Source organism: Durotheca rogersii (assembly GCF_024521655.1).
Source record: "Durotheca rogersii strain YMJ 92031201 chromosome Unknown GGS23scaffold_1, whole genome shotgun sequence".
Classification (NCBI taxonomy): Eukaryota; Fungi; Ascomycota; class Sordariomycetes; order Xylariales; family Xylariaceae; genus Durotheca; species Durotheca rogersii.
In genome coordinates this window covers 1,237,803-1,252,494 of record NW_026251232.1, presented here as the reverse complement: position 1 = coordinate 1,252,494, position 14,692 = coordinate 1,237,803, and the positions used below count along the sequence as shown (strand labels likewise).

The 14,692-nt window shown below is 57.9% G+C and overlaps 3 protein-coding genes across 3 annotated transcripts; 2 read left to right on the top strand and 1 right to left on the bottom strand.

Moving 5' to 3' along the window:
- The first annotated feature begins 755 nt into the window (after window positions 1–755).
- On the top strand, window positions 756–2,859 carry GGS23DRAFT_15910 (PQ-loop-domain-containing protein). Its single transcript, XM_051511425.1, has 2 exons — window positions 756–1,154; window positions 1,279–2,859. Exons 1-2 carry the CDS (start codon window positions 1,096–1,098, stop codon window positions 2,408–2,410), a joined length of 1,191 nt encoding a protein of 396 aa, XP_051376882.1. The 5' UTR covers window positions 756–1,095; the 3' UTR covers window positions 2,411–2,859.
- Window positions 2,860–8,304: 5,445 nt separating this feature from the next.
- Window positions 8,305–11,960, top strand: GGS23DRAFT_602067 (uncharacterized protein; the record flags this gene model as incomplete). The annotated part of the gene is made up of 4 exons (XM_051519274.1): window positions 8,305–8,682; window positions 8,763–9,036; window positions 9,102–9,639; window positions 9,701–11,960. The coding sequence occupies 4 exons, from the start codon at window positions 8,305–8,307 to the stop codon at window positions 11,958–11,960; spliced, it is 3,450 nt and encodes a 1,149-aa protein (XP_051376881.1).
- Window positions 11,961–12,681: 721 nt separating this feature from the next.
- GGS23DRAFT_15704 (Ni2+/Co2+ transporter transition metal uptake transporter) lies at window positions 12,682–14,273 on the bottom strand. Its single transcript, XM_051511397.1, has 3 exons — window positions 13,534–14,273; window positions 13,290–13,425; window positions 12,682–13,219 (listed from the first exon to the last, which is right to left on the bottom strand). Exons 1-3 carry the CDS (start codon window positions 14,170–14,172, stop codon window positions 12,732–12,734), a joined length of 1,263 nt encoding a protein of 420 aa, XP_051376880.1. The 5' UTR covers window positions 14,173–14,273; the 3' UTR covers window positions 12,682–12,731.
- Between the last annotated feature and the right edge of the window lie 419 nt (window positions 14,274–14,692).

Sequence of the window (14,692 nt, the reverse complement as noted above, 5' to 3'; positions counted from 1 at the left end):
GGGGTGTTGATGAGTAATGCAAAGGGAGGAGAACGCATTTAGACCTAGGCTGTATGCATCCGAGACTGGAGGGACCGGTTCAGTTGGTTCTTCCAACGAGGACTTCGTCTTTCAGCCAAACTCCATTCCCCCATTCGCTCGGGATCTGTCTCGACCTTCAGAAACCCACGTGCTTACGTTGGGACGACGGCTAGTTTACGTCCGGTCACTGAAGCCGAAGCAGGAAAATTCCAAACAAGAGGATGTCGGTACCTCTCCACCTCATCGCACAGCCATGGGCATTTTCGTATCGACGCATCTACATACCCACATCCAGAGCCGATAATCATATAGACACGAACGGCGGATCTCTTCGGAAATCTACACGGGAATTACTTATATGCCTGTACCTGCCTGGGCACAACGACGTGGTGCTGACTTTGTAGGCGCGTTAAAGAAAAATTACCTTCAGGAGCCATCGACGGGATGCCGCCCCGCAACGTACCTGGATCAGGAGGTGGACGTGGGGAGCTTTTCAAGCATTTTATACAGGGTATAAGACGTCATTGCCCAGACAGACTAAGCGATGGTCTTCATTGTCCCGAGGTGTTGGCAAGGCCAATCTAATCCGTCGCCGTCGCAGGTGGAGGTGGAACGATGCGAATCTTAGATGGGCGCAGCTGAGGCCGGCCCCGTTTCAGCTACATTTTCCAGTGTGGCAAAACAAAAACAAGAAAAGCAACAGAGAAAGCTAGGGAAAAAAATTGGGAAAGGATCTAGGAAGTAAATTGACCGGGGGAACAACATCCCCAAACCTTTCCCGCTACAACTTCTTTTTTCTCTGACGATCTCTCTTCCGCCGCCGACAACCCTGAATCGACTCGGAAGAACCAGAGAAGGAGAAGCCAACACCAATTCCGAGACCGCCGCGTCCAATCGACGTGCCCAAGACGGCACGGCTATCCCTCCGACAACATCCCGAAACGCTCCTCTTGGGCGACCTGCTTCTGGTCTGCGTCTATGCATTGCTAAGAGCCAGCTAGCTCGAATCTCTCCTTGCACCCATATTTTCTCACCAACTCTACCCCCTTACCCCGGCTCGACGTACCGGCTCGGATGGCTCCTCCCACGGGGCCCCTGAACCTCGATGTCGAGGCCATATCCGGGATCTGCGGGTAAGCACGCACCCCTCCCCCCACACATGGCGATACGTCTCGATGAGCGGGCGAGCGAACCTGCCAGCCAGGAGGGGGGCCCTAGCTTACCGACTCTGCCCCGCGGGCCGTTCTCGTGATACAGGTCCATCTCCATCGCGGCGTGGGTCGTCGTCTTCTCGCCGCAGATCGTCGAGAACTTCCGGCGCGGGTCGGCCGAGGGCCTGTCCGTCCCCTTCGTCGCGCTGTGGCTGCTCGGCGATGTCTTCAACATCATCGGCGCCCTGCTGCAGCGCGTCCTACCCACCATGGTCGTTCTCGCCGTCTACTACACCGTCGCCGACCTCGTCCTGCTCGCTCAGTGCTTCTACTACCGTCGTTCCGCCACCGCGGCCTCGAAGAACCTGTCGCCGACGACGCCGAAACCCGAACCGAATGGTAGGAACGGCAATCTCGAGGCAAGAGGAGGGGGACAAACAAGAGGTGACCGCCCGACCGAGAGGACCGCCCTGTTGTTGACTGGTAAGGACTACCCCGACGAGCGGCAGCGGAGAGACAGCGGATGGTCGCACCTGAGCCCAGCCGTACCCTTAGTGTCGGAGCAGGCGTCCGCGCCGCCGCCGCCGCCGCCTACGCGGCTGCAGTCGGCTATCTGGAATTCAGTGGCGGTGCTCATGGTGTGCGGGGCGGGTGTGCTGGGGTGGGCGTTGAGCCAGGGGCGCTCCAGCCCGTCAGCCCCGTCTCAGCCCGGGGAAGACCCGCCAGCGGCGGCGCTCCCGACCTTCGACCTCTGGGGCCAGGTGTTCGGGTGGCTGTGCGCGGCGCTGTACCTGGGGTCGCGGGTGCCGCAGCTGCTACTCAACTGGCGGCGGCGATCGACTGAGGGCGTCAGCGTGCTCTTCTTCCTGTTCGCGTGCGTCGGCAACCTGACGTACGTGCTGTCGATCCTGGCCTACGAGCCACCAGCAGGGGCCGGGCCCGCGGGGGACGTCTACGCGCGCTACGTCCTCGTCAACCTATCCTGGCTCGCGGGCAGCGCCGGCACGCTGCTGCTCGACCTGTGCATCTTCGCGCAGTTCTTCGCGTACGGCGACAGCGGCGGGAGCTCGACGGCGGGGGACGGTGAGGAGGGCTGGGGTGAGAGGGAGGGGAGGAGAGACGAGGATGCGGAAGAGGAGGACGAGTTCGAGGTCGAGGAGGATGACGACGACTACGACTACGACGAGAGGCTTGACGACACCCCGCTGCTGCAGCGCACCGGCTCGGGCATGTCCTAGGTCTAGCCGCGAGAGGGGCAGGAGGGAGTGGGAAGAGGGAACGGGGGACAGGGGACGGGGGCCGGGCGGCAACTTGTCTTTTTTGCATGGCTTTGGCTCTACGAAAAGTTGGTCTATATACAAAAACCGGAAAGGGGCAGGTACAACAGGACTGAACGGATCGCATCGCATCTCATCGGAACGGAAAAAAAAGGACAAAAAAAAGTATTGAGTCAGAAACACAGACGGACCACGAAGGGGTAATCGCGTCTGAACTGGAGAGGGAGGTGTTTGCTTTATATATAAAAGCGTGCTTTTGAGCTGGCCGAGACACTTAATTCTGTTATTACGAAGGCTTGCTTCTCTAGCGGAGGAGGGAAGAGGAAAGGGGGGGCTCAAGAGAAAAGAGGCTCGCGCTCTGCTGAACTGAGGTCGTTGGGTGCTTAGGCAAGGGGCGGGGAGCGTGTGTTTCGAGCATAGAATACCTAGCCACGTCTACGTGTATAGTGTCAGGTATTTATAGATGTGCCGGATGTCTGCTGGCATACCGTATCTACCGGATCGCGCCCGCCCGCTAGCTAGCTGCCGGGGTTATGGTAGGTGCTGTTGCTGGCCGCCGCCTGTGTTCTCGTGTAGCCGCAGTTGACTTGTGGCGGTCACAAATACGCGCACACACGCGCACACGACAAGTCTCACCTACCAATACCCAATACGTGCCAGTGAAAGCACCCGCTGCCCCTCGATCGGTGACACGAGAATCGGCAAAGGGAGGCGTTCCTAGGCTAATAATCGTCGACAAGCCTACGTACCAATGTCTCCGTCTGAGCTAGTTCATGGGCAGGAGGGATAGACCCGGCTGGAGGACTGGGCATAGGGCCAGATATTAGGGGCTTTTCTGTGAGCGCAGGGTTTAAAGAGTATGGGAGTGAGCCTCCCCGGGGTGCATTGGTTGACACGCGGACTAGCAGCTGGACGACCGAGACATGGAGCCGTCCGAGGGCCACGTTGTGGTTTCTTTGGTTTCTCCGTTCGAGTCCGATGGATGGGCGAACTTATATTACTGGTCCCCTATTTCATACTTGGACCTGCTAGCCGTGGGGATTTGTGTGGTTCTGTAGTGTATGCTTGTTCATGTCAGGGGTGTGTGTTCTTCCCGGTGTTGATGTAGAGAGAGACTGGGTGGCGGGACTGCGGTATGGATATGGTAGGTATTAGTGGCTATTGACGTCGGTTTGGAGCTCGAAGTTGATGAGAGTACTCCAATCCTTCCTCCAGAGAGGGCGATCACAGTCGTTTTGGTTGCTAACTTAGTTGTGAGCAATACCAACACGAGCGAAGCTGAATACGTGCTAATCAACAAGGCGAGTCTCTGTGTCCATATATATATATATCCCTCCACCTATCGTAGTTTAGGTTATTGCGTATATAGGTATAGGCTATAAGGAAGAGGACGGGAGATGGCTTCGCCCCGTGTAGACGAGTTTAGCCCCTTCATACACTGAGATATCACACACACACACACACACACACACACACACACACACACACACACACACACACACGTATATGTGTATGTCGAAGAAAGGTGTACCATCTCCGGCCTCGCACCTTTAGGGCTCTTTCAAGCGCGGCATGGGTGCTGGTATTACTCCTATCGCCGTGTACGCAAGCACCTGATCAGAGATTTCACGCCACAGATCAGCCGCGTTACTCACCACGGAGGGTACGTATGGAATGGTGGGAAGCCGGGGACTACAAGTCTTACTACCCCTTGCCTCGGCTATGCCCTTCGGGTCCGCGATTCTCGCAGGACATCAACATCGCGTTGCCGACCTCGACGCCACCACCGGGGATAGCTGCGAATCGAGTCATGAGACGGCCGCGCTGAGCGCGGAGATGCCGAGACCCGGTGCGTCAACGCGACCCCACGTGTCCCGCTTAGTTGCGCTCTCGGTGAGGAGGCGGAATGCGCCGCTGCTCTGGCGCGGTTGGCCCACGAGGAGCTGACGGGTGACTGCGTTTCGGTGAGCGGGTCGAGGAGGAGGGGGGGGGGGGATGTTGGTGACGATTTGCGCCGGACCCGCGCCGAGATCTTAGTCTATGTGTACCCATGGATATACCCACCTAGTTATAGGCAATATAGGTAGGTAGGCAATAGTAGAGGAGGTAGGTATATAGGTATGCCTAGGACAGTGGCGGCGATAACTGGTAGAGACTATGGGCGGGTCACGGGGGAGCCTTGCTGCCGTAAGCGGATTTCCCTATCTGCCGGAGCGCGGTCCTGTAAGTGCCGTCACTGAGATTCCGCGCACGTGGTAAGTCTCTCTCCTGAGTCCTATCTAACCACCGCTCCGCTCCCCTCCCCTTTTTTTTCCTGCATTGTTGGTAGCCTCACTAGGTACCGTGGACCTCACCTAGAGGAGGTACCTAGGCTCGTAAGCCGCCTGGTCTCGGGGTCTCTTGGCTCGCAGCCCGCGGCCTTCCGATTGGCTCCCTGTCCATGATGGCGTGCTTCCACTGTACCTATATATCTTCGGACAGAGACAGGTCGGGTACCGTAGCTATCTGGGTAGGTATCTAATGCATACCTGGATATGATGCCGTTAGGTAGGTAGGGTATCACTACGCCGACGAAGTGCTCCCGATTACTACTAAGCTGACTGACTCGGCTGTGATTTGCGCTGCGTCGTCGCCGCTTTCGGTATCTCTTGGGAATCTGACCACTGACCCTAGCCGTTCCTTTCCGGTTTGTCCTTCGCCTCACTCTGTCTCTTGAGATGTTTCTAGGAAGTATCGGTGTCACGCCATATGCCCTGATCGGGGAACCTCGCTACGCGTCGGCCCTCGACCATCGCTGCTCATCGTCCTCCTTAGCGGTGGCACGTCCCGCACTAGACAGCCCAGAACGCTCCCCCTCTAGTTGCTGAGGAAGAGGTGCAACTTGCCATTTTCTAAGGTTGAAAGGAAGAAGAAGAGAAGAAAAAAAAGCGTTATCAGTTGCGATCTGGCTAACAAGTGCCAGCCAACGATGCCCGATAATGTAACCGCCGCGGCTGGGCAGACGTCGGGGATGCTAGCGACTACCCACTTGCCACTCGACGGCCTATCGTATCCATCACGGACGAGGGTTGTGCAGCTCGCCTTGTCGCACCCTGGTTTCTACCGTATCCCCACCCATGCGCACGTTAGAATCCATGCGTATAATCGATAAAGCCGGGTGCGCCGGCGATGTACTATAATACGACCTTCTCGCACCGGATTCGTATTCTGCCCTGGCTGAGCAGATTGGCCGAAGCCAGAGGTTGGTACTGCTTTTCTAGAGACGACTTCGAGCGAATCGACTGCCGGGGTACGTAGCCCGCATCCTCGCACCCGGTAGACCGGGAGTCCCGCTGCCCTTCTCACGATCTGTATTGTGCGCTATTCGATCCTACATACATACATACATACAAGCTGCTGGTCTGGGGGAGGGGAAGCGGGAAATGTCCCCACATAGCGCTGAAGTAGCCCAGTCAATAGCCGGCGCCCGGCTCTCGAGTCACGATGGCATTGCTGTGTACCACCACTAGACCGCCGTGGCGCACGCAGTGGAAGAGCGGATGCTGCGGTGGGCGCCACGGTCCTTGGCTGTTTGTGCTACGTGGGTTGTGGGAGAACGGTTGACGGCGAATCGAACGGCGCGTTGAGCAAGGCCCGAGTGCGGTTCCAGCGTCTGCCCGCCTTTGGCCGTGGCTGTTTATGGCCTGGCTTCCCGGGTTCGACATGCGGCATGTGTTTCGTTTGGATGCAGAAGCGGATATACATGGCCGTAGTCGATTGGTTTGCCGTGGCATGCCGTACGGAATTGCGCCTGCAAGACAGGGACTACGTTCTTCCCACTTCGCAAATCCGCGATTCCTGGTCGTCACGATGGAAGAAGACCAGAGGGCCGACCGACACCAGGCAAACCCGGTGTTGGATCCGGGCTTATGGCAAACATCCGATTACCCATTCCCAAGACGCAGCAGCCCGGGGTCGTCTGCTTGTCTCCCTACGCCTTTTTTACCTGATTGTCTTGGGGGCTGTGGTGGGTGTGTGGATGTGGGTGTGTAGCTGGGTTCGCGGAGTGCGTGATGCGCGAGTAGACTAACTGGGCCAGCCAAATTACCCAACACGGTTACATAACCTCCCCTCCCCCCCGGGCAAAAAAAAAAAAAAAAAAGACGTTGAGGGTAATAGAAGGCTTGTCGTTATATGCCATTCAATAAGTAAGCAGTGGCTTCGCTTATGCACGTTGGTCCTTACTATCCTACGAATCTTTCCCGTTTATGCTCAAGTTAGAGACCATAGGCAGGCTGTGCTCCCATGTACGGGGAGACTGGTATTTACTGAAGGTTCCATCTCGATACCTACATGTCTACGGGTTCCTTACCCACCCTTCAGCCCCTAGAATATTAACACGTCTCATAATATCACACGGCGGAGAGGCTCGGAAAAGTGTAAAGTTCCTTTTCTCTCTCCATGTCTCTTATCTATCTGTCTGTCTGTCTGTCTCTGGTCCCCTCCCCACTCCAACCGGAACTACGTCTGCTCTACTCATACTGCTGACCGCGCTATAGAGGCTTCGAGAACCCTTGCTAGGAATCTCGAAGGAGGGGGATCCTGGAGAGGAAACCAGAGCTAGGAAATAACGGACTGTGGCAATCCTGGTACTTGTTTGTCCACTTTCTCCTAGTTGTCTCTCTGCCCCTCACCCGCTCCCCGGTCATCAAGTCTTCCTGTGGACACCCAGGATCTTCTAACGCTCAAGAGGTTCTCCGCTGCCTTGGGCTTTTGCCACCTGATACGCGGTAGGTACCTAGCAGCGGTAAGAGGCAGGTATATATATGCTTACATGTGCGTGTCCATGCACACGTACCCTGTATATGCGGCTTACTCTAATCGGCGCACGAGAGCGTCCGTCCGTCGTCACTCCACATGGATCTTGACCCTTGGTCAGCCCTGGTAGACTAGACCTCCCTGCTGTGGGGCACTGCTGGTGATGATGATGGGAGGTTTGACTTGGGCGAGCCTACTTCAGCCCGGCCCGTATTTCGTCCTATTCAACTTGCCAACCTGAGAGTCACTGAGCAAGTTACCCCCTGACCTGAGATACTTAGTGACTCTCACCCTGTCGAAATCGATGCTCACATGTACACCCACGTTAGGACTTAGTTGACCAGTTGTTTCTAGTGAATTGGGGATGTATGGGTTTGCTTTCCATGCTAAAGAGAGACCCTACTTATCATCTGTATCTTGGTAGGTACCTGGTGCAGGGAATTCCCATCCAATCATGGCGATAAAGGCGACCCTGGCGCTAGTGCTTTACCTTGTTGAGCCTCCTTTTCTTTTCCTTATATTAAGACTGCCTCACTCTCAGCGAGTGGTTGGGCGACTTTCCTATCCTGTATCTACTCCCTACCTGTTCATGCCTGCGCCTCATTTCCAGCCGGGTTCTTGAGGTCGGTTCTAACTCATTGCACTGCACTCACACCACAACCTCAAGCCAGGATCGGGAAGCCTTTCTGTACTTTTCTCTCGCTGATAGGTGTAGCCCGCCGTTGTTACAACCTAGCCGGTGTTAGGCGTTTTCCTTTCTTCTGATTACTTCCATCGACCTCCCCCCGCCGTATTATAAGACCCTCTTCCCATCCCTGTAGGTGCTTGAGGCGCCCCAACACCCGAGGTCCCCTGGAAGCTTCCTCTCGGTTCATCAGGCAACCCCCCAAGTTTCTCGGAACTATATGTCGTGGTTTATATATTTCGTCCGCTTCGTCTAGGCTGATGTGTTAAAGCAGCATCGGGTTCTTCCAGGGCATATGAACATAGTCGAGGTGCTTTTCTGATTGACTCGCCATTTTCGTCCCACCGCGCCATCAGCCCTGTCGCACCTCATCATGTCTGCAGCCCCCTTGTCTCGACCGGACCTTACAAGATTCGGGTACAGTTCTTCGAGCGACTCCGAGGACGAGGTTATGCGTAAGCCGAACTCGGGCGGTAGTAGTAATAGCCAGAAAAAGAAAAAGAAGCGCAAGTCGCCCCCGCAGAAGACCATCAACAAGATATGGAGACGTTTTACCGCCAAAGAGTTCACCAAGGCTTTGGCCATTCTCCCCTTCGATCCGGTCCCGCTCCCCAGCACGCCCGAGCGCCCTAACGAGCTGCTTTGGGCGGGGTATGAGCGGGCTCGCGATGAATGTTCCCGCAAAGTGAAGAAAATCATCAGTGAGTGTAAGCGTGTTAACACGCGCTACAGAGACCCTGGCTTCGATCTGGTGCGTCCTACCTCTGCCGTTATCCTGCTCTAACCACAGAAAGAAAACCCGCGTATATTGACAGTTGCTCTTGATACCAGGACTGGGATCTCAAGTGGTCGAAGGGTTACTGCCTCAACTACCTAGGATCGAATAAGTTCGACCTCTCTAACGTGACTTCGAGCGCAAACACGACTGTTCCGAAGGCTGTCAAGCGCGTGCACGAGATTTTCGAGAAACCCACGTTCATGAAGAACATCAGCGCTGGGGATATAAAGCAGGGCTCGCTCGGCGATTGTTGGCTCATTGCCAGCTTCAGTACTCTTGCTAATGTCGAAGGCGGGATCGAACGCATGTGCGTTGAATATGATACTCGTAAGACTGAAAAGAATTACCCCGTTCTCGCCGAATCTCCCGTAGCGCTGACCCGGAAGCCAAAGGTGTTGGCATCTACGGCTTCGTCTTCTATAGAGACGGCGAGTGGGTTTACTCTATAATCGACGACAAGCTCTATCTAACCTCGCCGTGCTGGGACTCGCCAAGCTTGCAGCGCGAGATGCTGCAGCAGGACGATCGGGAGGAGACGGAAAAGATATACCGTAAGACCTACCAGACGGGATCTAAGGCTCTCTTCTTCGGCCAATGCAAGGACCAGCATGAAACCTGGGTTGCGCTGGCTGAGAAGGCGTATGCGAAGGCTCACGGCGATTACGGTTCTCTGGCCGGAGGATGGATTGGCGAGGGACTGGAGGATCTTTCTGGCGGTGTCACTACTGAGCTTCTCACCTCCGATATTCTTGATATCGACGCATTTTGGGACGATGAGCTGAGCAAGGTGAATCGAGAGTTCCTCTTTGGGTGTGCAACTGGCCTACTCGATGGCGGTTACGGTGATCGTAATGGCATCCGAGAGGGACACGCGTACGTCGTCATGGATGCTCGGACGTTGAAGAATGGCCAGCGCCTGGTGAAGCTCCGGTAAGTCTTTGGGCGTCTACTACTCTGAGCGTGCCTCGCAGCCCTGACATCGCGAACTTAGCAACCCCTGGGGGAAGACCCGTAAAGGCGTTTGGGAGGGCCCGTGGTCGGATGGGTCGAAAGAGTGGAACAACGATGTGAAAAATGAGCTCGATCACCAGTTCGGGAATGACTCCGTTTTTTGGATCCCCTACGAGGATATGCTCGAGAAACTGCCGCATTTCGACAGAACTCGTCTTTTCCGTGACCCCGACTGGCGATGCTGCCAGCGATGGATCGGCGTCGAAGTCCCGTGGAAATCACAATGGAATGAGAAATTTCACATCAAGCTGACCAAAGAGTCTCCTCTCGTCCTTGTGCTGCAACAGCTTGATAACCGATACTACCGAGGTCTTCACGGCCAGTACAATTTCCGGCTACACTTCAGAATGCACGAACAAGGCCGGCCGGATAGCGAGGACTACATCGTCCGTTCCCACGGAAATTACCTCATGGATCGCTCCGTATCGGTTGAGATACCGTCCATGGAACCAGGGAACTATTCCATCTTCATTAGCATCGAGGGAGAGCGCAACACCCACCTGCAAGCCGTCGAAGACGTGGTCAAGGAGCAATGCCGTAAGCGGGTAGAAAATGAGAAACTGGCTCAAGTCGGGTACGCGTATGACTTGGCTCATAGTAAAGGGGTCGCCCATCTGGAGCAGGTCGCAAAGCTTCGCAAGACATCCAATCAGAAAAAGGCGAGTTCTTCGCGCATGGAAGAACGACGTAAGCAGTGGGAAAGGCGACACTTGCGCCGAGAGATCACGAAGAAGCAGAAGGAGAAGAACCAGGAGAAGTGCAACCGACGGTGGGAGGAAAAGAAAGCCAAGGCCGAGGCAGAAGCTGCCGCAAAGAAGAAGCAAGAGGAGGCTGAGGCGGCCGAGAAAGAGATGATTAAGAAAGCCGAAGAAGCTGAACGCAAGAAGGAGGAGGAGGAGAAGCCGAAGAATGCGGCCGTGCAGACGGACGAGCATCAAGCCGGCGAGGATAAGAGCAGCCAAACGGATCCTGCGAGCACTGAGGGCAGCCCAGACAGTCCTGAGCCATCCGGCAAGGCCAAGGATACCGAGTCTGGAGATGCCCACAAACCTCCGGCCGCAGATACTAAAGATGACCAAGCCTCAAAGGACAAAGATACCCCCGCGGCGAAAGGTGAAGACGCTTCCAAACCAGAACCCGCCTGTTCGGAAGTCAAGAAGCCTACGGAGAAAATCGCCGCCAAGGAACGCAAGAAATCGGCGCCTTCGCCGGAGCCGTCGGACGGCGATTCTTCCGACAGCCCAATCGAGGACTGGGAGCTGCTGTACTCGTCGGACGACATGTCGAAGAAGCCGCGGGCGGCGCCGGCTCCGTCGCCGGCTCCGTCGCCGAGCGGCAACGACGCGGCGCAGGACAGCGACGGCGAGTCGAAGCTGCCGGAGCCGTGGAACGCGGTCTGCGTAGCCGGGTTCCGGGTGTACTCGAAGGACGAAGGGCTCGTGCTGCGGGTCGTGGTCGAGGGCGGGGACATGGCGGAGAACGGGATGGGCGAGAAGGGGGCGGCCGACATCGACAACGCGCAGATGAACGCGGGGGGCGAGCGGGAGAAGGGCACGAAGGGCGAGCCGCAGGACGGCGGCGAGGAGGTCGAGATCGTCGACGGCGTCGCCGTCACCAAGCACAAGGTCGTCGCGCCGGACAAGGACGGCGACGGCGACCAGGAGAAGAACGAGGGCGAGAAGGGAGGGGGAGACACCGAGGCCCCCGAGAGGACGGCCGGCGGGAAGAAGCCGAGGAAGAAGAAGGCCAAGAAGGGCGAGGCGGACGGCGATGAAGGGGACGACGAGGAAGAGATGCCGGAGGAGGGGGAGGGGGAGGAGAACAAGGGGAAGAAGGGAGAGCACAAGGGGAAAAAGGAAGAGAAATATGGTGAGAAGAAGGACGACGACGAGCAGAAGGCGAAAGATGAGAAGGCGGGAGAGGATGAGGCGGAAGGAGAGAAAGTAGCAGAGGAGAAAGAGGAAGAGAGGGAAGCCAAGGAGGAGGAGGCGGGGGAGAAGAAAGAAGACGAGACGGCAAAGGAGGCAGGGAAAGACGAGGATGCGGCGGCGCGAGAAGCCGGCGAGGAAAGCCAGCCGCCGCCGGCGGAGGAGGAGGAGGAGGAGGAGGAGGAGAAGCGAGGCGACGCGGCCGGGGAGTCGGACGCGTCCGAGGAGTCGGCCGACGACTCGGCGCCCATCATGACGCCCGACTCGGACCGCAGCGTCGAGTGCAAGCCGCAGCTCCCGCGCGCCGCGTAGCCCTCCCCTCCTCCCCCGCTCGAGTTCGAATAGTACTGCTATAGACGCTCGTAGAGGCAGCAGCAGCAGCAGTAGGTAGGTAGGTGGGGCTGTCGACCCGCCTACTGCGGACCTGTTCCTGTTCCTGTCCCTGTTCCACCGGCTCTCCTCTCTCTCTCTCCTCTCCTCTCCTCTGTCTTCTTCTTTCTCTCCTCTAGACGTGCCTGCCCCTTTTTACGCCTGTAACGAATCGGTCTCTCCTCCTCTCATTCTGTTCTCTTTTCCGGGTATGTTTCATCCGCAGGGGATGGCTAGGCGACCGGACTAGGGGGGTCCGGTGGGCGAGAGTACCGAGTGCGGTAGAGAGAGGGGGGATAAGGTCAGGAAGCTAGATATTATCTAGGGTAGACGCTTGAGATTGCTGCACAGTCACTTCCGTAGCCTCTGATCCTGACGAGGATCGCGAATTTGACCGGGTCTAGGCAAATTATAGAGCAGGTCCTTTCCATCGTCTCTAAAAGGGCCTTGTGAGTGATATGTTCCCTATATATGGAAAAAAGGGTTACTCGACAGGCATCAAAAATCCGTGTGCTCGCGGTGAAGCTGTTGTTCGAATACTGAGCAGCTCTCTCCATATTTACTTGAGTTATTCCCTCCCAACTAAACAAACTAACTTCTTCCCCGTCCTCTAGAGTCAGGTATTGCCAGATAATAGACAAATGTTCCCGTGATCCCATCGCAACACACAACGTAGCCCCGATGACTCGACGGCCTCCATGGAAGGCCATGGGTCTAGTCGACTATATCACGGTACCTCGTCTGCGTATCATCCGACTGAGACCTACCAGGCACCGGGCCCTCGATGCCGCTCCGGTCCCCCCCCTCCTCCTCCTCCTGGCGTAACCTGGTTCCCGTTCCCGTTTCTGCGCCCAGCCCCAGCCGCCTCCGGCGTCGGGCGTCGGCGCGTCGGCGCCAGGGTCCGTAGGCGAGAGCCGAGCCGACGCCGACGAGCAGGAAGAGGCCGCAGATGGCGGCGCCGACGATGTCGTAGTGCTCGGCGATGGCGTCGAGGCCGTCCCAGAAGGGGCCCTCGGGCTCGGCGACGTTCTGCACGAGCGACAGGATCTGGATGACGCCGATGAAGGCCGACACGGTTACCGTGATGGCCGTCAGCACGATCGAGTAGTACAGGACGGCGACGGCGTCCCGCGCGAACGCCTTCGACGTGTACAGCGCCATCATTAGCGCCCCGTCCGTCGTGTCGAGCATGCACATGCCCGCTGCGGGGGGTGGTCAGAAGGAAACGGCCAAGAAAAAAAAAATGGCTTCGAGCATAGGGCAGCAATGTACCTGTAAACAGGAGTGGGAAGATGAGAATGATCCAGAGGCTCGTCCCTTGGGCCCCCTGGAGGCTCGCAATACCCAGCAGGGCGATCTCGGAACTAGTATCGAACCCGAGTCCAAACAGGACGCCGAGGGGGTACATCTACCAGCGGTCGCAGCGTCAGCAACATGCTTTCACCTCCCCCCTGCCGTGATGGCGCGCATCGTCACACATTGTATAGCTAACCACCCACGGCACGTACGTACGAACCTTCCACGGGCGATCCACGATGCGGAACAGCTTCCGGAACACGTTCGCGAGGAAGCCGGCGCCCTCGAGCTGGAGGTTCGCGACGGCGTGGTCCTCGCCGCGGGCGGGGTCGGCGTCGGCGTCGGCGTCGGCGTCGGCGCGCGGGTGGTGCGGGTCGGGCTCGCGGAGGAGGGCGCGCAGGCGGCGGACGAGGCGGTGCAGGACCCAGCCGTTGCCGAGGCAGAGGAGGACGAGGAAGGCGGCGCTGACGCTGGTGCCGACGATGCCGCCGACGTACTGGAAGCCATCGAAGCGGTCGCGCAGGGCGCCGCTGGTGGCGGCGACGACGACGCAGGTGACGACGACGATGGTGGAGTGGCCGAGGCTGAAGAAGGTGCCGACGGTGACGGGCCGCTGGCCGGCGGCGACGAGCCGCCGCGTCATCAGGTCGATCGCGCTGATGTGGTCGGCGTCGAGCGCGTGCCGCAGCCCCAGCGTGTACGCCAGCACCGCCGGCCCGATCTGCGCCGGGTAGTAGTGCAGCACCACCGCCACCGCCGCCCACACCACCGCGTTCGCCGCCACCAGCGTCCCGACGATGCGCACCACCGCCGCCGGCAGCGCCTTGAACCGCCCCTCGAGCGACAGCAGCCACGCCATCACGGCGACCTCGCCTCGCCTCGGGGTCCTGGAGGAAGCGGGGAGGAGAGGGTAGATTAGGTATAGGTGTCCAGCGTTCCCGGTCGTCCTTCGAGAGAGGGCGGGACAGCGGCGGAGAGAAAGGTGTGCTGCGCCCAGAGTGCCGTGATATAATTACCTGCCTGCCTGCCTGCCTGCCTACCTACCGGTAGACTATCCACCCGCTAATCGACCAACTGGGCTGTCGCACAAAGACACGTCTTCGAGCTAGATGAGGTATCTCGGCACGATTCGAGGTTCGCGGGAGAGCAGTCGGGGACGGACGGCGCCGTACCTACGGGCGTTGAGGGGCGATACGAGGACGGGGTGGCCACGAACAGGTCCCATCCCCGCGCCGCCTCGAGGTCTCCCCCTGCGGGCACAATAGACTCCAGCCATCTCTGTAACCATCTCGTCTCTCTGTGGGCGGATACGCACATGGATGCATGGGTGCATGTGGCATAGGTGCGTCACCCCACGTCCATAGATAGTAGGGGTCCAG